Below are 21,545 nucleotides of genomic sequence, written 5' to 3'. Positions count from 1 at the left end.
AAAGACAAATGCTGTATTGCTTGCATATCCCACTCAGTCTTATGCTACCGGCTGTTTCAGTCACTCACTGATTTCAAAGGGTGCAAATTTGAAAAGGTGCTTAAACACAGCAAAAGCCATTTCTACCTACTCTAAGGTTAAGTGGCGTTAATCACTTCAGATCTGTCTGAATACCATGGGCACTAACGCAAGATCTTAATGCTTCAATGAACAAAGACAGTAATTCTCTACAAACAGAGCTGTGCACATCGCTTCCCATGTGAATTCTCAATTCCAGCAGGAATGACTGCATTTCTCTCCTCTACCAGCACACCAATGCGAGCTAAAACTCCTGCTAGCTCTCCATATGCCTTATCGGCCTTATCCAGAGATTCACCTTGGGCTCAGAAGTTAAAAGGGGGGAAGGGATCTCTTGCAGACAAAAATCCAGTTGTGGAGATTCTTTTTAGTTGGGATGATGCAGTTCCTATACTTAGCAGCACGACCGCATGCACTATGGAAGTGAAAACCAGTAAATACGTCTTCTACAGAAGAATGATAGAGAGCTAGCGGCATTTTGCTTGCTTCATTTCCTTCCATAATCACAAGCTGTAAAAAGCCAGCCCAGTCATTGTTTTCTCAGTGACTTATGTTCACGGTTCCTGTGCGAGTTGGTTATTGACTCAAACAGTAACTTTCTTATTTATGAACATAGAGACTGTTGAGATAAAGTAAAAACAATATGCTTTTGGGAATCATTTCAAGGCTTTTGAACATATCTGTGCGCTATCAGAAAATGTCAGCTTTCAGAGTCTCAGCTAGATATACAAGCAGAACGAATGGAGGGAATTCAGAAACTTTCAGGTTTTGAAGCTCACGGTGATTTTTTATTTATTTTTTTTAATGAGATACAACTGAAGCTACAACACAGTGCTTTTGCATCTAATTTTGGGCTGCTCCTTGTGGCGTTTTAAAATGCTCTTCCTCAGAAACAAAACCTTTGTGTTTCATAGGACCCAGTTGTGCAAGGAGATTATGGACACAGCACTGCCTTGATCTTTCAGTCTGAGAGCACAAGTATCACAAAGTCTCAAAATGCACACTTGACTTGTGTACAATTTACACATCCCTGAGGCATTCAGATAGCAAAACAAGAGCAGTGGGATTAGCTGTCGCATTGATTCACTTATTGGTCCAGTACTTAAAATGATAAACGCCTGAATTCTTGTAATATTTACATTTCCCTTCACACATTCCATTATCAACAGAGAACACCACAGATGGATCCAGCAATATATATATAATATTCATAGCATAAATCCTTGGAGGACCCCTCTACCTGGGGAATACCTCCCTGTAGCATGAAAAAGAGGCATCTCCCTCAGGAATTTACAAAATGTCCACTGACATTAGGATACAGCAGGCAGAGATTGAGTTCAATTCCACGAGTGAAGCTGTTCAAGAGAAATGTCAAACATTTTTCAGACAGATCCGCTGAAACTCACAGAATTACTGAAGCCAGCAGTGGATCAGATGGCTAGAAAGTAACTGCCTATGAAGTTCTAGTGACTGCACTTTACATTGCTTGCAAAAGCAAAATATACTAAAACACAGTTCATTTTGGGCTAAAAAAAGAGAAAAAGAAAAGCACAAACTCAAAGCATCGTTCAATTTACTTGCCTGTGAAGGTGCTGAAATCACCGTATTTGCCCAGCTATGGAATTTCCTCGCTGCTAACAACAACATACAGGAACCCTGCTCCTGCATTTCTGACCCACACCAACTTTTGTAATGTTGCCGCTGGTTGGTTTCTAGCTGGTCTTGTTGCCCACCTAGATCCTAGACCCACCTGAATATTTGCTCGAAAATTCTTCCACCCATTGTATCTACCATGAATGTACACAGTAGTTTCAAACATAGTCTATACTATTTTTATTTTATGGAGGTGAAAAAATATTTGAGACTTGGCATAAAATAATCATTTCATTTTAACGCTCAGTTCTCATTCTGAGAACTCATTCCCAAACACTGTTTTCCAGGTATGTTATTAGTACTTCTTCTTAGTACTCCAAATTCTCTGTCAGTTCTTTAGAGGGAAACAAGTTTCCAAAGATGCTGTATGTACCTTCTGTGATATCAGATCTTTACCAGAAAATTATTCATGAATACTTTGTTGTTAGTTAAGGACAAGTTGTTCTTAATTTTTTGGCTGTGCTTTGATTTATGTCGCTGTAAACAGAAAAGTAATGCCAACATTTTTCTGTATTTCATTAAACTAAAATTACACAGTATAAGCCTTTCACAATTGTTTACTCCAGCTAATGTCAATGTAACCACAAAGTCAATGCACTAGTGAAACACAGGAAGCACCTCTAGCACTTTCGGGTTCTGTCCATTCATACTGGGGTAACCCTTAAACACGTGATTAAATTCAGTGTTGAACATACAGTAAATTAGATGCAAACTGATTCATGCCAACTGACGCCCCTGTGTTTCCGCTAACTTCTGAAATCTTACAGGGTTTTTCTTGAATTTAACTCACTACAATTAGCAGCTATTTAAAGTTGTCCCTGTTTCATGTGACATCTGGGTGCTGCAGACTTTAGGGAAGTAGTCCATGTTCACCTGTTCACAGCTACACGTCTGTTCTTTACCACTATCTGACGCAAAAAAATTCTCATCTGAACAGCATCTCTCCTTATTTTGTCACTCTCTTTCTGTTCTGATGTCTGATTGATTCACAGTGCCCTTTAGCATCATTGTCAAATGCAACACAAAAACTTTGATTTATGCAAACATATTACAACAAAAGGAGGTGAAGATTCACAGATTAAACAAATAGGGGAGCTGGAGTAGGAGCCGCTTGAGTTTCATATAAAATACTGAAATAGCCAAGCACTGCCAGGCAAGTTTTCCTGAAGAAATTTGCTTTGGCAGAGTTTCAAGAAATAATAGTTTCAAAATAAAGTTTGCTAGTAGAAGTTCTTGTACAGTAATTAATTTAACTAATTCTTGAAGGTAAAGAACCAGTAATTTGTTACAGAAAATTTGCTATAATAACAAAGTATCATAAAAGAAGAGAGAGGGCTGCCATTCTACCATTCCCTGTATTCACAACAAAAGCAGGCAGGTCTGCATGCTAGAGCAGGCAGTAAGACGTGAGTTTTCAGCAGTAAAGCAGAACCACCTCCCCCACGCCCCAAAGGTGAGTAAGAGACATACCTGAAGAACAGGGTAGAAGAAGATCCATAATAACTGAATCTGCTCCTTTAGTGTAAACATTTATCTCATCTGTGAGAGGATGTCTGACCACTACTGACATCCTCTTCCTGATGGAATCAAAGCCCAACGTATGTAATACTTCAAAGTTTAATATTCCCAGGTGAGGTAGCTCCACTGATACCTGGTCAGACAGCCTTCCAACCAGAGAACAGTTATATGCCCTTGCTGCATAGACGAGAGCAGCTTCATCTGGACTCTCTGCTTCATAACGGAGTTCTCCTTCCTCAGGTCCACTCCCTACAGGTGTCCTGCCTTGCTGGGAGCTGTAGCCATTGTTATTCATCTGTGCAGAGTATGCCAGCTTCTCTTCCAGTTTTAATAAAGTGCTCTCAGTAGATGTAGATGAAAGAACACTTAAACCACATCTGTGCATTGATTTATTTGTAGCTAGACTAGATGAACTGCTGCTGTTAGATCCAGAGGTCAAGCGGCTGGGAGTGAATCTTCGGATGAAGTCTTCTATGGTTTTTACTGGAGATTTTAGTTCAAATCGATCTCTAACCTTGAGAAGCAAGAAACAAACCAATGAAAAAAAAATAAAGTTGCCCAAGAATTTAGACAGTGACATTCAGTCTAAGTAGCTCAAACTTAAAAAGAGAATTTCTTTGAGAGCAGAAAATTATGGCATTTGTCATTTGAGAAGGGAAAGTAAATGGACAAAACTGACTTACTAGCAAAAAAACCCAACAACCTAAAACTTCAGAATTGTGTCTCCATGTGAAAGCATGTATGCTTGCATTTAAAACATTTTTTCTCCTTTCACCTCCTCAGATATGACTAATGGATAGACAGTCAGTGTTGGACCACCACCAGTAGTACATACTGAAAGGCTATTGTTAGCAGGAAGCATTGGCATTCTTTGTGCATATTCGGTGAAGGTAGTAAAAAATACACTAATGCCAGAGTTTTCTTTTGAGAAGTGTGGTACCAGAAAAGTTTTATGAGAATATTCCAATGTCAGTGATGTCTTCAGTAGCAACATATTATAAATAACTTCTACTGTCTTCTCTTTTACCTTCAGTTCACTTCAGTTTATCACTTATCTTAGTTTATTTAAATCTTTTATACAATGTTATTAATTGCAATAGCATATTCAAAGTAATATATATTCAATTATTGTATAACAGTGTAGCATTCCTAAAGCAGCAGAATTTACCATTCTCCAAATGCTTCCCTGGCACAAAACCATGTGATCTTGCAGACTAGTTCAATTTTTATTCCAATTTGGAACAGAAACAGATCTCAGAATTTTCTCCAGAATGGAAATTCCAGCTGTGGGCTAGCTCTAACACTACATTCCACTATAGCTTTGTCTTACAGATCATCTTGGGATTGCATTGTTGAAGTTCTTATTCATCAGCGATACTGGTTTAGGCCAATTCAAGCATTAGTGATCATTATTTCTCACAATGAGCTAAAGATGTATCTTTTACACAGTTTGACAGATTTAAGCAATGTTTCTCAAGCATATTCTCTTTTAAAACTTTTTTTTTAAAAAAAAAAAAACAACATCTGACCCTTTTCTTAATTTAATCCATATTTACAAAACATTCACTGACAGCTTATATTCTTTTCTGGGCAGCCTTGCATATTTACAAATTTGTTTCCACACAGACTTGCATACTTACATATATACATGTGTATGTGCATATACATATACACATACACATATATATATATTTATCAATTAAGTTACAGTACACAAACTCAGGAAATTTTCAGAAGTACCTTGAAATTGTAGATGAAAGCATATCTCACCCTAAAGGTAAATGAAATAGTCAACATGCTTCATATAACCAATGCTTAACTGAACCTGCTCATTCACACTGCACTTCTAAGAGTCATCTCAGAACTAGTTCTAGTTGTTTCTCACTAGAACAAGCAATTTTCATGTCTCCGTCTTAAGAGAGAAATTAGTATTAATAGAAATGACCCTTAAACTCTATTTTGCCGTTTCTTTAACCTACCTTCTGGCGGGGCTGATTTGGTGCAGTAACCACAACTGTATTGCATATAGTCAAAGCAATGAAGAAGTCAAAAATGTCACATAGTTCTGGACTCAGATGGGATAATGGCTGTTCATGGCTCCTCATGATCTCCAGATGCTTCGCACATTCATTCACCTTTTCTAACAAGCGAGGATCTGGTGTGATATCCTTCTCCTAATAATAAATAGTAGTGATTAATATCAGTGATTCTGCATGTTTCCAAAGGAGCATCAAGCAATCAAAGCGTCTGAAACAGTGTCAGCACCAAGAGTTTTATCGTGGCCTCATACCACAGAGTGGAGGTGGAGAGGACAGTAACACTCCCATTCTAGACAATAAACAGTTAATAATGAGGCTACTGATAGAAATGGAAATGTGAGTAACTGTGTTGTCAGCTCTTTTCCCTACTAATTATAGCGGATAATTATACTGGCAATATTCATCTACTTTGGGGATAGTGGAAAGGGGGAGAGTTACTAATATTCCTCTGCTCTCTTGCCTGTTGGATTGTTTGTTGGAGATCAAATACTATCCACACATTTGAGAGTACTTTGTGTGTTTTTTATATGGAAATACAGAGCACTTTCCACTCTATTTCATCAGCACTTTCCACTTCTTTCATCTATTTCTTGTCAGAGCCAACTCCGGTAGTCTTTAAGATACCAGGATGCTAGGATACAAAAGACTAATAGATAAACCGAACTGGGGCTTTTTCTTCAGTAGAATTTTATTTTATCTGCTGATGCTCAGCAGCTGATGAATATGAGCAACCACAGAACTGCGTGTGTAAAAAGTGCAGCTTCAAATTGTACTGAAAGAACTTACTCTTGACTGAAATCGGGAAGTTCCACCACTGCAAACAGCATCTTTCTTTGCCCATATTCATAGTTTGTTTTGAGGGTGGATTTGTGTCAACAGCACAATACAAATCCCTAGATAGACAAGACTTGGCTTCTCTGCTCTCCTATTATGATTCAGCTCAGGCAAAATTTCCATGGAATTACAATAGCATAAAATAATTAACCAAAGCAAAGTTGTAAGGACACAAATTCATTTGAAACGTAAAGTTTCTTCTTTTTTTTTTTAATACATGTGCAATCCACTGATATTCTTGAATCACAATAAAAATTATGCCATTGTGTATGTCAGCAGTGTCTAAGAACGGAGCATTGCAGTCCAGCACTTGTTAGTTTTAAAATCCTCTGACAAAAAAGGAGAGGCATAAGCAGAGCAATTAGAATCCGTTATCTCCAACCCTATGCTACTCTCAGCTTCTGTAAATAAAGGGGAGGCATACATTTTCTTTTCAAAATCAAAAACAAAGGTTTCAGATTCTCTTTGCCTTTAGATTGTTCCTACAGAGAAGGTATTTAGATAAGATCTATGGCCACATTTGGTTGTTTTTGTATAAACTGAAAGTACAGAAGAAAAAATGCCAAGATGAAATCTATGAGAGGTACGCAATGCACCACAGCTTTCTTTATCTTTCCCTTTTCAGGACATTGTTCTGTTAAAAGATACAGGAGGCTGCACATTTAGTTCTTATGACTTACCATTGGGCTACTGAATGCAGTGTGCTTCGAGAGTATGCTTGCTCTTTTTGCTTCAGCTCTGCTACCAGTGCGGCGGTGGGTTTTGGTACTCTGGCTTCTGTGGACTACTTTGATGCTCTGATGGCTGCAGATACTGTCACGCTGGGATAAATTTCCTCCTTTGGGGGCTGCTTCTTCTTCCTCGGAATCAGGTTCTTGGTACATTGCTAACCGTTTGGCTATCAGGAAAAATACACATTGCATATGTTAAACGTGGCTGAGAAGGAGGGAAAAGGGACATGCTGACTTTGTTGAAGCGATCTGGTTGATCTGGTTTTACTCTTATACTGTGCTTTCCCAGTGAGAATGAATGATTCCATTATCAGGGGATAACAACGTCCTAATTGCCTGGTAGTATCTAAGGGAGGATGCAGATAACATAATGAGAAATGTAATGCAATGCATGGCCTCCCTCATCATCACACTCTCAGCGAGGCAGTTAGACTCTGCGGTAACTCTCTGTGCTCCCGAGGACTATTCCACTGCTCAGCTCGATGAAATCAGGCAAATAATAGGGATTTCACTGCAGTCTGAGAAGGAACTAAACAATCCAGAAAACTTTCCTGTCCTTCCCAACAGCATATGGAAATTTCACAGAGTATTTTCCAGCAAAAATGTCACATCTATCCAACTGCAGTTAGCTGACACCCAAAGCGTCCTGCATCTACCCTCTAAGCATGCCTACAGAGCACGGCTTGCTCAGACTGTGTGAAAGCCTTGCTCAAGGCCAGGTCCATCTGCTGCAGTGGGGAGACGTGAACCCAGATGCCTGATTCCCATTCTACTACAAAAAACCACCCTGGGGTCTGTCCCCTCCCCTGTGACCGGCGTGACAAGTGTAGCAATGCCACATGTGGTACCACACTTACTGTACCTTCAACTGCTTTACATACACAGAATGAGCCAATTTTTCCCAATGAGGCATTTCAGAGGAGTACTTTGCTAGTCAAGACTTCAGCTACAACAATTAAAGTTAGAAACCAATCCAGGCATTTCAATACGTAGAAGATAAAAATGAGGCAGCAAGAAAAGGTGTGAAAGAGCTGGGCAATCCAGCCCATCTAACAACAGCTTCCATTTAGTTGTAACTGATGTATAACATATTTTTCCATTCCTAAAGATCATGGGCACTTAATAGCCTGGGTTATTCATTACACAGGCACATGCCGTTTTAACAGGTACCTATTTATTCCTTCATTAGGTATTCATTGAAAAGCCTCTCATTATACTCTCAAAATAATCCACGCTACGCAGATGTACAGTACAAGTTACATACTTGTGGCTCTGCTCTGTTTCGGTTCCCTAGTGTAACAAATTAGATTTCCTAATGTCAAATGATAAATCGCTAGCATGTAAGTTAATTATTCAGGCTTTTAACAGAAAAAAAATTGCACATGAAGATTTTTCTTTCAAAATATTTTCTGGGAAAAAAAAAGCTTGTATCACATATAGTGAGTTTGGCATGGGATCATTTTAATGTGGCTAGCTTTATGATCAAAGAAAACCCATCCTTGCCATCCGCTGTAATTTTCAAACATGTTTTAGCTGTCAGAAAGTGGTCAGAGGAGTTGAAGTCAGACCACACACAGTATCTAGTGATAGCTCTACCAGTTCAGTATTGTACATCAGAGTGTTTTTCACATCTGTTTGGAATGCGTACAGGCTCTGCCTGAAATGTGGGAGCTGGGAGAGGTTCCCAGTTCCTGGCTGTAAATACACACCCAGGCCTTGCTCTGACTGTGTGCCTAGAGCAGTCTGGAGTATGCAACATCCTTAGCTTTTGCTGGAAGAAAATTCAGACCATGGAGGTAGGAAGGGCCACGATGCTTCTGGGTACATGGAGAGCAGACTTCAGGGCACACTGCAGATGAGTTTTGCCCCATAGCTCATATACAGCCCTAGAGTCTGGACCTTGAGGTTGATGTAGACTAACTGGATGATTGAGGAGGTTCCTTCATTAGCATTATTTGGTGTGATTCGCGCTCTTTTGTGTTATGTGCTGGGAAAGAGGTTGAGCAACAGCACCTCCAGTGCTGTGAGGGCAGTTGCTCAGTGAGCCGCACAGCTGCAAACAGAAGAGCACAGCACCGCTGGCTTCTCCTTTCACTGCCCACCTTGTCCTTTGATGTGAATGACAAAACCTAGAAGACAGCTCAAAAAATGAGGGAGGTCACTGGTCTCCTTGACCGTTCTGTTGCATGGTAATGGGCTGCATGGAAATAAAGTTCACTTCACCCGCACAGGCTGTTCCCTGTGACTTGTTGCATGAGCTTTGGGGCAGCACATAACTGACCTGTTCCATCACTCATGCTCACTAATTCTCACCTTCTTCTGCTCTGTAAGCCTCTATGCATTTTCCCAGGGGAACTGCAGATCCCTACCTGTGAATTTAATCCGACTGATCATAGGTTTGCCTGTATCAAAAGGAGCCTGCAGTGTGCTATAAGCACTGATCCAGGCCCTCGATCAAGATACGAGCCAGGCTGCTCAATGGTTCTCCCAGCATCCCAGTTTCCTTCCACAGGAAACCCAGGCATGCAAAGAAGGAAAGAGCCATGTAGAAAGTAGATACAAGACTGGAATCTCATTTAACCAAGTAAAATGTAACTCTTTTGATACTAAAGCTGTTATTTCAATTTTATACCAAGGTAAGCTTGTTATAAAAAAAGCAAAAAAAGGCCTTAGCACCTTTCAACATCTTCTCAAGTGCAGTCTTACATATTATGCAGCAAGAATTAAGAAGTTTGAAGAAATAATGAAACAGTGCAATTGTTATGTTATGGCTAAGGTTCATAATGCTTCAACAGCGTGAAGCGTGCTTCTTTGGGAACATTCTGTTCTCTCCACCCACTCAACCCTCTCAAATTCAGAACCTTTTCGTATGAACATTACAACCTGAAAGACATTGTTGTGGGATGCTTTTCAGTTTCAGCACTGAAAATTCATGGCCTTGATCTTTTGTCTGATAGAGCGTTTTTTATTGAGTGCAGAGACACAAACAGCTCTGAGAAACACAGTAATGCAATTCATGAAAGTCAAATTTCACTGTCTTCTAGTTCACTTTATATTTACAGCACAAAGAAGAAAGGATAATTAATACTTATTCCATGAACTCTCTTCCATCTTTCAGAAGACAGCAGTATGCTATCAATAAAACTCCTGTCGTAGTTGATATGTATTTGAAAATAGTATTTATTTTTGTATTTAAAAAACTCTTTTATTTCATAATTTTTTTTGTTTTTGATTATCTTCTTCAGTTGTCACATAAATACACCTTCCATGCTACCTCTATTCTACCACGAGGCATCCATTTTAGAAGCTGATGGAGGCACCACTGCCATACAAGCAGATGTCTCACTAAGTAGAAAAGCATGATCAGGAAACTATAAAATAATTTGTTCCATGCAGAATGAAACTCCAGACTCCCCTAGACCAGACTAATTCAGCTGTCAGTGTGTAAGCCCTAATTTCCCCATGGAAACAGGGAAATTTCACCCCAAACCATTTGGATAAGGCTGTTACTGAGTTACCATGAAGTAAGTCTAGATGTACAGTATGTATTCACACCACTTTATTTCCTAATTATTTTATGAGTGCAAGCTTATTTCACTTTTAAGTGCTCTCTAGTGTCTACACAAAGAGTCGCTCAAGGAGCTAGCATGCAATAAATTTGTATGAGTGTGCTAACATAAGCTTAACTTAGTTTACTTTGCAAGATCTTCCTCGTAAAGAAAGTCTTGAGATTAGAAAACACCAACTTTTCCATCTTCTCTCCTCTTGGCAACCCCAGGGGTTTGAAAAGAATAACCTTAAGTCTTTTATTAAGAACTCTTTACTCCACTTAGAAATGGAGATTATCCTTATTCCTCTAGAGATTTTCCAGAGAAATTGTTAGTGTAGATATATGCTTAGAAGACAGTATTACCTGTCTCTAAATCTGTCCATCATGAATTATTCTGTGTTCTATAGGAGTTTAAAATACAGCACTCCCAATGTATTTAGTTCTACATCTGCTGGCCCTGATTCCCTCCACAGTCTCCAATTACATTTTTTCAGAAAGCAATAACAAATGTAAAGAGAAACTACACGAGAGCTACACAGAGTGTAGCTCTTCCTCCAGTGTGCCTGAAGCACCCAGTCCTGTTAATAGTTTCGATCTTTCTGGAGAAAACCTAAATGGACTATCCTGATATCTGAAGGCTATGAAGTTGAAAAAGAAAGGCAGAGGAGAAGTCCCTTTGGAAGCAACAGCCACATTTAGGGAAAAGGCTTTATTGTTTTTTATTTATTTAAGTACTTAGTAAATTCAACTTTTTAGTTAATTCAATTTATTTAGTAAATTCCAGTGTGGCTAGAATGTGCAGTCTATGTCTTTTAATTACATACAAAAGGAATAAGAAAGTTCCACCACAAAACAGTCCCACAAACTAAGAAAAAGATTTTTCCATATAATGATCATTTCTATGAAAAGTAGTTGTTGAACAATCTTCAGCATGAAAAAATAGAGTACAGACAGAAACTCCTTTCTTAAATTCAGTGACTAAGAAACCTTGCTAGCCAAAGAAAAATCACTGGGGTTTTCACCATTTGCTTTCAAAAACTTATAAACTTATCTTTTTCTTACATTCTCTAGAATTTTCCCAGAGTCATTGGAAGGAAGTGCGAAGAATGCAAAGATTGAAAAAAAAATTGGTTTTTCAGAATTGTGTGGTTGCATTCATGGAGCTTCAACTTTTGTTTTGTCAAAAGTTCCATACAATGGGTGGCCAAAACTAGAAAAAACAGAGATCACACCCCATAGACAAGAGGCAATTCATTTAGCATTTGGAAAACATCTAGGACAAATGTCAGGCCAAGAGCATCTGGTTGTAGCTAAATCATATAACGACTTTCACAAGCACAGTCAGCTTTTGGGCACCTACTCTCCCTAGGACCAGCAGATAGATTTGGGCCATGTCCAGTTTCTGGAATTGTTAGAAGCTGGTGACTAGCCCGAAAAAAAGAGCTGTGGTATGGCAACGTAGTTTTTACGTATAGGGCAACAATTCCTTGTTTTTTGGTGCTAACATTCTTTTGGGCTAGGAGGAAGTACTTGATTAGAAGAGTAAATTCTTTTTTTTTGGTGGTGTGGCACTCCTTTGCAGTATCATCTTATTGCAGAAGCAGCACACAGCAAGGTGTTATCTTTAAAAAGTAAGAGGAAGATACTACTCCAGCCACTTCTGGGATTAAACCAGAGTGTAGTGCCAATGGGTATTCCATAAATGCTGAGGACATTTATGAATTGGACAATCAGTCTTCCACTCAGAAAGGTCCATGACATATCCTGCGCCTGAATTAACACACTCCAAATCAAGAAGAGCCATTGAAGGAAACAAGATTTGAGAAAACATGTAACACAGATATGAGATGGGAATTCTCTTCACCTGTATTTAGAATCCTCAAGCACACAGAAAATGGCATGTAATATACAATAAATCTAAATGTCTAAAACAGGTATGATGAGCTACCTCCTACAAATGATTAATTTTCTCCATTAACTGTAAAGTCACTAGATGTCTATCTTCCACATAAATATCTAAAATTAGGTAACGAGAATCTCATCCCTTTCAATATGGTCTCCACAAGGCCCACTGATCAGTTTGATCCTGATCGGTGCATATTCTATCACCAAAATATTATAGGTGAGTTCAACAATGATGAATATTTGCTAGAGTTTGCATCATGGAACAGCTGCCAAGCATGCTCACACCTTCCCTCTCAGCTTTCACTTGTGTTCGTGGATCCTCTTTGGTGCTAAGCTCTCACATAGCAGTACCCATGACTAATACTTTGTACTGTCTCCAGTTGGCTAGGAGATTCTGTCCCACGCTGGTGGAATTTACTGGCCTCTGTTATTCATGGTTTTATCACCTCTTGTCTAGACTAAAACAATACAGTATCCTTGGGCATAGTGCCATCAGCCCCATAAGAAACATAGAGCCAGTGCAGAATTCTGCAGGAAAATGTCTCCTCCAGCAAATTCATGAAAACTGTCCCTTGCTCCCTACACTGCCTAAAATAGTATTAAGTCTTTTTCTTTTTTTTTTTTCTTTTTGAAACATTTGAATTGCTTCAACCCTGCATGAAGTCCACATACGCCTCTGTGATGAAAACCATGATTAATATGCCCGCTTTTGATGGAAAACAGAACTCTTCCCCATAATCATAAAGCTCACCTTTTACATGGTGAATTACATGACTCCGTGGAACAAATTTCCAAAGAAAATAAGGACACTCCCACCACTCAAAAAGACATACCTCCTCAAATGCCAAACCTAACACAGCACAGTTTATGCCTTTTAAGTAGCCCCTGAACCAACACAAATTGCGCACTGCACAAAGGGAGAAGAAGAAGGGGAACGAACAAGCTATGTATGCATAATGAATGTCACACCTTGCTTAATACACTAGCGATAGGAACTCAGATATGGTGATGACAACTGAGGGATGGCAATGACTGTGGAACAGAAAAGAATGGGATAACTGTTCATAGGAAAATAAATTTTATGGAGAAAATCTCACAATGTAGCACGCATAAAATTTGTGAAGGCTATGTACAATCTGTTGATTGAGCAATTAACAGATATATAGCAGTCAGCAGTCCTAGATTAAGCAGAAAAAATACTTCAGCAGAAAATTCAAGTCCCAATGTGAGGAAATTTCAGACCTCATCTGCCACTGTGGGCTTGAGTTTCCCCCTTCCTGTGTATGCGTGGCTGAGCCTCAGAATATAGGGGCTTGAGATGACTTTAGAGTAAAAATTGCCAGAACTTCTTAGCATGGGAAAAGAAACGTGTTACATCTTAGCTTTATTCTTGGATATGGCTGAATGGAACTGTCCTGACTGAAATTTCTCCCCCAGAACTCATGCCTGAGGCAGACAGCTAGCGTGGAAAACTTTAACCAAACGGTTAAAAGGTTTGTAAAACTATCCATAGCTGAAAACCGGATCTTAGCATGGGAAGGGTCAAGCAACTGTAATAACAGGCACTGCTACCCAGCCACAGCAGAATAACAAACTCAGGCCAAAGAGCTCAGAACAAGTGTACTTCCATCCTGAATAATCTGCTTTTATGGTAGAAAATGACTTGTTATCTTCAGCTTTTGGATCTTGACCTGTGTAGAGCAATTTTAAATTCAGTTCTACATCTGAAAGACTACTCAGAATTTGATCCCAAGTAACAAATCACTATGCCTGAACAATTATTCAGATAAGTGAAGAAAGGCACAGATCAGCTTTGAAATGGATGAGAAAAGGTAGATGCATTTTATTTCGTTTTCTTGCGTATACGGTAGCCCCAAATCATTTGCCAAGTGAAAGATTTTAGAATTTTCTAATTCATGAAATCTTCAGTAAAGCCTCAGGAGGGGAGCTGGATGGCATCCAGCACTTAAAACGTATGTCCCAAAACCTCAGAGGGGAATTCAGATACTCCAGTGTAAGACACAGAGAAGCTGCCGACAAATCATTTGCAATTAAGCACAGAGCAATGAAATGTTATTGATGCACTTACTAAAAAGGAATGAGCTGTGATAGACATCTTACTATATCTAAACAAAAAGATTTCAACAACAGAGAAGATGAGATGGTTAGAAAATCAGACTGTAGAGCAGCTCATAAAAGACTTGAATGAAGAATAATTTTTATTCCCTAATTATAGGGAACAAAAGCAGTAGAAATTATCCCAATTTAAGCATAAAATGGCAGAGACAGCTCTATTTTTCCTAGAAGAGAAAAAATAAAGTGTATAAATAAAGTACCAATTTAAAAATTATATTTATGTCTGCTATTTTATATCAACTGGAATTACAAGTAGCCCAAACATAGAGGTAAGTGAAAGGAATGACAGAAAAAAGAATCAATTAGTTTATTCTAGGCGTTTAATTGATAATTTTGGTTGTAGTGAATTTCACTCTGCTTTTCTTAACATTTATATTATAACCTGAAATCATAAGATGAAAGCATGCACAAACTTAGATTTCTGTTAAGTGCATTACATTTGAAGAAAAAACGATCTGAAAGTCAAGATTCAAATTCAAGAGCCTGAGTTCAGCCTCCACAACGGCTGATGCTCTTAAACTCATAAAAATACCCTTTCTGCACTGTTTTAGTTGGCAGTACCATCATCATTCCTCCAAGGAACACAGTACATTCTGAAATTAGTATAAACAAACAAACAACCAATGGCAAAGAAGAAAAAAAGAATGAATATGGAGTGTCATGAGCAGAACTCGGAGTCCAGAAACATACTCTCAATTCTAACTCTTCTTTCTTTCTTTCTTACCTACACTACAGAGGTAGGAAGTGATACCCTCTCCCTATTTCAGTTCTTATTTCTGTAACACTGCGGTAATAATACTATAATACTACCCAACCCCCCCTTCCCTTTTTTTTTTTTAAGAGTGCCTTAAATATAAGGTGTCAGTACTAGGAAAAAAAAAAAAAAAAAAGAACAATCATTTCACAATCCAAAGCTTCAAAATATCTTTTTCTACCTTGGAATCTTCTGAACTTTTTAAAGCATGTGTTAAACTTTCCAGTCTATTTGATTAGTTCTCTTATTCCATATACTTTTTGTAACCTTGACTTCTGTAATGGCCTTCAAGAAAACTTCCTTATCAGTGATTTTAAAATGTTCTGTAGATTAAGAAACTTAATTTTTGCAATTAGAAATGCAATACTGTAGGTATTGATATTGCTTGGTACACAGATGGAGTTTGATTCGAAGAGTTAAGATCTGTTACATAACAAACAACAACAATAAACATTAGAGGAAAACAGGAAAGCAGCTTAACAAAAAACGAAACAAAAAAAACCCACAGGAATTCACTTCATTATTTTAAGAGAGTGACGAGATGACACAGGGATGACCACCCTCACTTCCCCTTGTGACAAAAAACAGCTTTTTAGTGTTTCAAAGCTCTGATACTTGTGCATATTCTCTCAACTGCAATGTTCCCATAGCACTGGAGGTATTTTAACACAGACACCTGTCACACAGGAGCACTGAAAAGAATCTGGTAAAGGTAACATAAAATATGCTATTAGACCAGATTATGTTTCCTGTGAATATGAAAAGCAGAAGCTTTGTTTATGTTCTGTTCTCAGCACACAAGGATAACCTCATTCCAGGTATTCAATCAGACATTAATCTGGCTGTGTGCTTAAAGCTGGTATTTTACATAGTATATTCAAACAAACTGTTGTGTATCATCAGCACTATTCAATTTGCTTAAATTAGCCATGTGCTCAAGTACTTTACTAAATCAGGAGCTAAAGCTAGAAGCCCTAACTGCCTCGATGCCGTACTGTGGATGTTACAGAACGTTTTGATAAGATTGTCATTGCTAGCTGAACACAGCCATCAAATTATAGTAACTTGAAAACAGCTATTATGGAGTCTGCCAAGAAGATACATGCAATTTCTTTTATTTTTCTCTTTGATTTAAGATTACAGCAACTTTTTAATCTACTTCAGATTGCACCAAAGTACGGCAGTTAGATAGAAAACAAGATCATGAGCTCACCGTTATCATCATGGGAATACTCTATTCCAGAAACAGTGCATCTTCGGAAAACCATCTTGTTTTCAGTAAGCGTCCCAGTCTTGTCTGAAAAGATAAACTGCACCTGACCTAAGTCTTCTGTGATATTTAAAGCTCGGCACTGCAGCTGAGAGTCTGTTTCTTCATCGTATAAATCTTTATCTTGATGAATAAAGTATACTTGGCAGATTTTAACTATTTCAATGGACACATATAAAGAAATTGGAATCATAACCTAGAATACACAAAAAGAAAGTGAATTAGGAGAAAACAAGCAAGGACACTCTGAATTAATAAAATCTAACTTGGCAGTGGACAGAACACAAAGAGACTATGTACTTTAAGCATCTACTGTAAATCTATTAACATGTTTGAAAAAAATCTATTTACTGAGCTAGATTAGGAAAACCTACAGTGAATTGCAGATCTGAAATACATTATTATGTCTGGAGAGAAGCAAATATTTTTGGGGCTAATAAGGTGAGCCTGAAACTAACCAGGAAAACAAACCAAAACAAACAGCATGGTCAGAATCCTGTAAATGTGATATCATATTTTGTATTTAAAGAACAGAATAATTTTATTCTGCATAAATAATAGACTGTTTACAAATTCACTTTGCAGCAGTAAGAGAAACAAAATGAGAACTGTAAAGCTTTCCACAGGAACAATCACTTTGGCCATGGCTTTTGCACTGCAGGTAATCTGAACAAAGAACACATTCTTTACTTGCTGAAGAGAGATGTGAGACATGTCTCCAGAGAAGATTTTCAACTGTTTACTAAAGATTGTCAAAGATCCATGAAATACATTAACTTGTACTTGAGTTTCCCTCCAGACGTTTATTCAGCTGATACGGAGTTGTTAAGAAGCATGTTTTTTGAAAGTGGCTAAAGAAGTATACAACTTATGTTCATACCAGGACAGTGTACCCAAAGTGGCACCCCGAACCTCTGATGTGTTGTTTCACAGTGGGTGGATACGAAGCATAAAGCTTTTTTTCTCCCAGGAGGATCCATTGCATCCTCTCTCTTCCTACTTGTTTAAAATAAAATAGAATAAAATAGACCTGAGTCTTTCGTGGAAGGTTGGTTTTCAGATGATTTTCTTCTCGAAGACCAGTGCAGTTCTGACAGCTTATCAGATTGTTTGACAGTGTTTGACAGTGTATCAGTTTGCTTATTTTTAGAAAAGTTCTCATCTTTTTACCATGGGGTAGACCATATCTTTCTTTGGTTTAGATTTCTGGTTATATATTATCACATTCCCTGTAGATAAAATTTAAGTGACTACACATAGTTCATTTTAGTACTTGATTAGCGTCTCACATGCCTTAGTTGTAGAAAGGGTACTACACACACTGCGCATTTATACCTTTATTACAGAATGAACACAGGTGACATTATATACAACTTGTATACCTGAAAAACTATGATCGCTGTCAGAAATAAATACACAGAAGCTAAAACAGGAGACAAGTATTTGCCATCAGGCCCTGGAACATCAAAAACTGGTTTCTTCTTCTCACCGTATTGCCACACCCATAGGCCATGACCTGTAGAAGAGTTGAAAGAGAGAAAAATCCATAGTAACTCCAAGAAAAAAAGGTTCATGATACAAATTTGTCCTTAGAAATGAGTTACACAGGAAATTAATACTTGTTTTCAGCTACTCTGTCTGTCTTGAAAGTGGTCCCAAAAACTTACTTTTTTCTTACCTTTTTTTTTTTTTTTTTTACAGGGGTTAGTCACTTCAGGTAACTTTTTCCAAAAAAAGCAATCTGGCTAGCCTAAATTATTAGTTTAAGCTATGAGTAGCAGCAGAGCCAACAGCAGTGAAGCTGAGGAACTAAGAACAGAAGAGATTTAGAGTCTTGCCAAAAGCCTTTTTTTATCAATCATGCTGGTAACTACATAAAGATAAGGATATTATTATTTTGGGAAAAGCACATTCTTGTTAAAGATAGAAAGTTGCCTTTTTAAGTAGTGTGCTAGGATTTGCAGCCAGTATCTTCTGAAAGACCCCCAAGAGACCTGAAGTGGTTTGCCTGATGTTTTAGGGTTAAAACCAAGGAATAATTCCCCCACCATAAGATGCCTTCAAATTATCTTCACAGCATGTCAAAAATCAGCAAAAGAGGACAAAGGCCTACTTTAAAAGTAATCTTTTGAAAGACACGTTTTATTAGGTTTTAAACTTTTCTTTATATCTTGATACAATAAAACAGCATTGAACTCTTGAAAAATAATACTTAAGCCAAGTAAGAAAATTGTTTTGTCCTTGTGCTACCAATACAAGCATATCATCGGACTGATGTCTGTATTTTTATTCTTGTGAGCAAAAATTGAACTCCCACACTTAGAATGACCTACATCAAGACTTGTTTTATAAATATCCTGCTTCAGATTTCCTCCACTTACACTGTCTTGACAGGAGGCACAAAAGTTGCCTGACTCTTACAGAACACAGCTTTGCACGCCTGAAGCACCAGGCACTTCTGGTTTTGAAGCACTCGAGCAAACTTCTTCCCAGCTGTATGTGGCTGCTACCACCTCCAGCGGTTTGCTTTGGCCCTCTGCTGGTGGTTTCTGTCCTTGGAGCAGATGTGCGAGAGCAGATGATGATGCCATGTGTGTCACCAGCCCTGTGCCACCTCCTCCCATTTGCATTCATACAGCCCAGGAGTCACAGCTGTAGTGAAGCCACGGTGGCACAGAGCCTGCTGCCACTGCTCTGGGGACATCGCCCCTGCTGCAGTGGCAGAGGGGACAGCCGCAGGCAGGGACTCCCTGCAATTAAGCCCACTGCAGCACTTCTCCCCCATGCTGAGATGCTACACAAGTGTCTTGAACTCAATGGAAACAAATAAATACACTGACTGATTCACAGCTGGAAAAAACTCATCTTTGAGCAGTATTTAACAATACCTGGAAAAAGGCACACTGAGACTTATTAAAAAGGCAAAGGATTGTTATTAAACTACACAGTGGTTGTTAGGAAACATTCTGGTGTTTCTGCAGCATGACTCACACACAAACATTAGAGAACACACAAACATGAAGGATATGGAATTCATATGCAATATATTAACAATCATTTTGGGTGCCAAATGTAAAACTCAATTCTTTCTCACAAGTGAATAGAAAAACAGCCTGCAGAGTATTAACCTGAACCTTAGCATTTCCTTAAACACTCCAAGAAGTCTAGAGGGTTTTCTAATTGGATTTATGCAGATTTAGACTTTTATGTATTTCTTCGGGTTTAAAGCTGCTGCCTTAGGGACAGTGCATATATGTTGTATGCTGTGCCCTTGATTTAATAAATAGTACTGGGGAATAGCACTGTGCTAATTATGTTTATTCTCTGCTCATAAATTAGTTTGTTGACTGATTAATGGCATGTTATACTCCACCACCTGTAATTTTGAGGGCACTGCCTATAAAGTGGCTTCTTTTCGACTTGACATTTTTGGAGGTGGTAAAATCTACGCATTCAGATCTCTGGTACTAATAGCATATATTTGATTGATACTAAGAAGCTATTTAAATGGGACTGTGTATCAAAACATCTTGATTTCAAGGAAACAAAACCAAAATTGGATAGTACGGAGGCAGCTATACAGATTTCATGCTTTGGCATATACACAGGTTTTTGGTAAAGCTAAGTACATGAATCCCAAATGAGTCTGATACTTAAGTTTCTATTTTTAAAGAGTACTTACCAATGGCAGAAAACAGACACATGATTAAAAGTATGAGGATACACCAAAGGACATCAGCATTCATCTGTCTTTCAAGCTTACTGCGCTTGTAACGGGGTCCATTATTATTTAATAAAGCTTTGGTCTCATGCCCTGCAAAAGCAATTGCATCAAACGATGTAATAGGGATTTCTGTTAGCGTTTCAAGGAAACTATGAAAAGACAGGATGAGCAGTCAGACAGAAAAACAACTTTTACCTGCATAGATTACAATTCCTGCAACTTCTTCTGTATTTCTAATAGTGCATCCACGTAACAAAAGATTTTCTTTGAACAGTCCGTCTTTTTTTCCATTTTTATGTATGCTGCAGAAAATTTAAAAACAGAACAAAGCACAGCATATCAAAACATTAAGCTTATTAAATCATACTACTCTGTAACATAAGCCCAGGAAATATCTTCAAATTTTAAGAAGTTTTGTCAACCTGACTGTGAAATATTTCCTTATATCTTCCTCCTGGGAAGATCCTCTGAATCCCAGACATGCAGCAGCCCAGCTGGAGCAGTACCAGTTGCTCTGGCTAGGCTGTGGGATATACAAATGAGATATACAAATGTACTGGACATACGTTCACTAGCAATACGAAGGCCAAATCTACAGCACGTGTGCAGCCAATCTAATGTTTGGAAAATGCATTGAACTTTCTGTGCTTGTACAAATTGTCCATGCACAGTTGTGCATATGCAGACACAGTAAAACCAATCCATCTGAGAGCAATTGTGCAGTGCATAACATTTACACGGCATTCACATGTTTTTATCAAAAAAATCCTAAAACGAAATATGGGGAAATTGGGAAAAGGCAGTGCTTCAGAAGCAGTGACACTAAGGAAGATGTGCCAGGAATAATACATGTAAGTTCAGTGAAAAAGAAAGTAAAACATATCCATGTGTTCATCAGTGAGAACAAGACAGATTCTTTTCAGAAGTGTCTCACTGTCTAAGAAAGAAGAAATGGCATGTGCCCTGATGAGTCTTGTTGATTTCTTGTTGATTTGCACCAAAGCACATGTGAAAATCAGAAAGTTACATTTCCACTGCAACTTCTACTGTGTATGGATGGAGTGACTCAAATTTCAGTTGTTGGAGAACTACAGAAAACAGCCTTATGAGAATTAACTGTCACAAGTGAAATGACAACAATAGTAACAACAATTAAAACATAGCATTACAATGTTTTATTAGGTAAAAAAAAAGAAAAATCAAATAATCATTTCAGACCTTGTCTGCATGAATAAAATTTAATTTAACAGACTGCTGTATCCTAATGCCTCAGAGCACATTAAAGCAATCTGAAATATGTCCATGTTCTGCCTTCACTTGCAAAGCATCAAAACCATCACACTTCCAAGTTAT

General features: G+C 38.2%; 1 protein-coding gene across 2 annotated transcripts in view; it reads right to left on the bottom strand.

Moving 5' to 3' along the window:
- The window catches only part of ATP10A (ATPase phospholipid transporting 10A (putative)), a 113,097-nt gene that overhangs the window by 22,893 nt on the left and 68,659 nt on the right, over positions 1-21,545 (bottom strand). For both annotated transcript variants that reach the window (XM_035558132.2, XM_050708055.1), the window contains 7 exons: positions 20,388-20,494; positions 20,151-20,282; positions 17,851-17,984; positions 16,412-16,664; positions 6,803-7,020; positions 5,229-5,423; positions 3,202-3,763 (listed from right to left, as the gene is read on the bottom strand). In XM_035558132.2, coding sequence (XP_035414025.1) covers positions 3,202-3,763; positions 5,229-5,423; positions 6,803-7,020; positions 16,412-16,664; positions 17,851-17,984; positions 20,151-20,282; positions 20,388-20,494 — 1,601 coding nt within the window. The remainder of the gene's footprint in view (positions 1-3,201; positions 3,764-5,228; positions 5,424-6,802; positions 7,021-16,411; positions 16,665-17,850; positions 17,985-20,150; positions 20,283-20,387; positions 20,495-21,545) is intronic.

This window comes from Cygnus atratus, chromosome 1 (genome assembly GCF_013377495.2).
Source record: "Cygnus atratus isolate AKBS03 ecotype Queensland, Australia chromosome 1, CAtr_DNAZoo_HiC_assembly, whole genome shotgun sequence".
NCBI lineage: Eukaryota > Metazoa > Chordata > Aves > Anseriformes > Anatidae > Cygnus > Cygnus atratus.
Note: the sequence above shows the minus strand (reverse complement) of the source record. Positions and strands in the feature narration are given on the sequence as shown.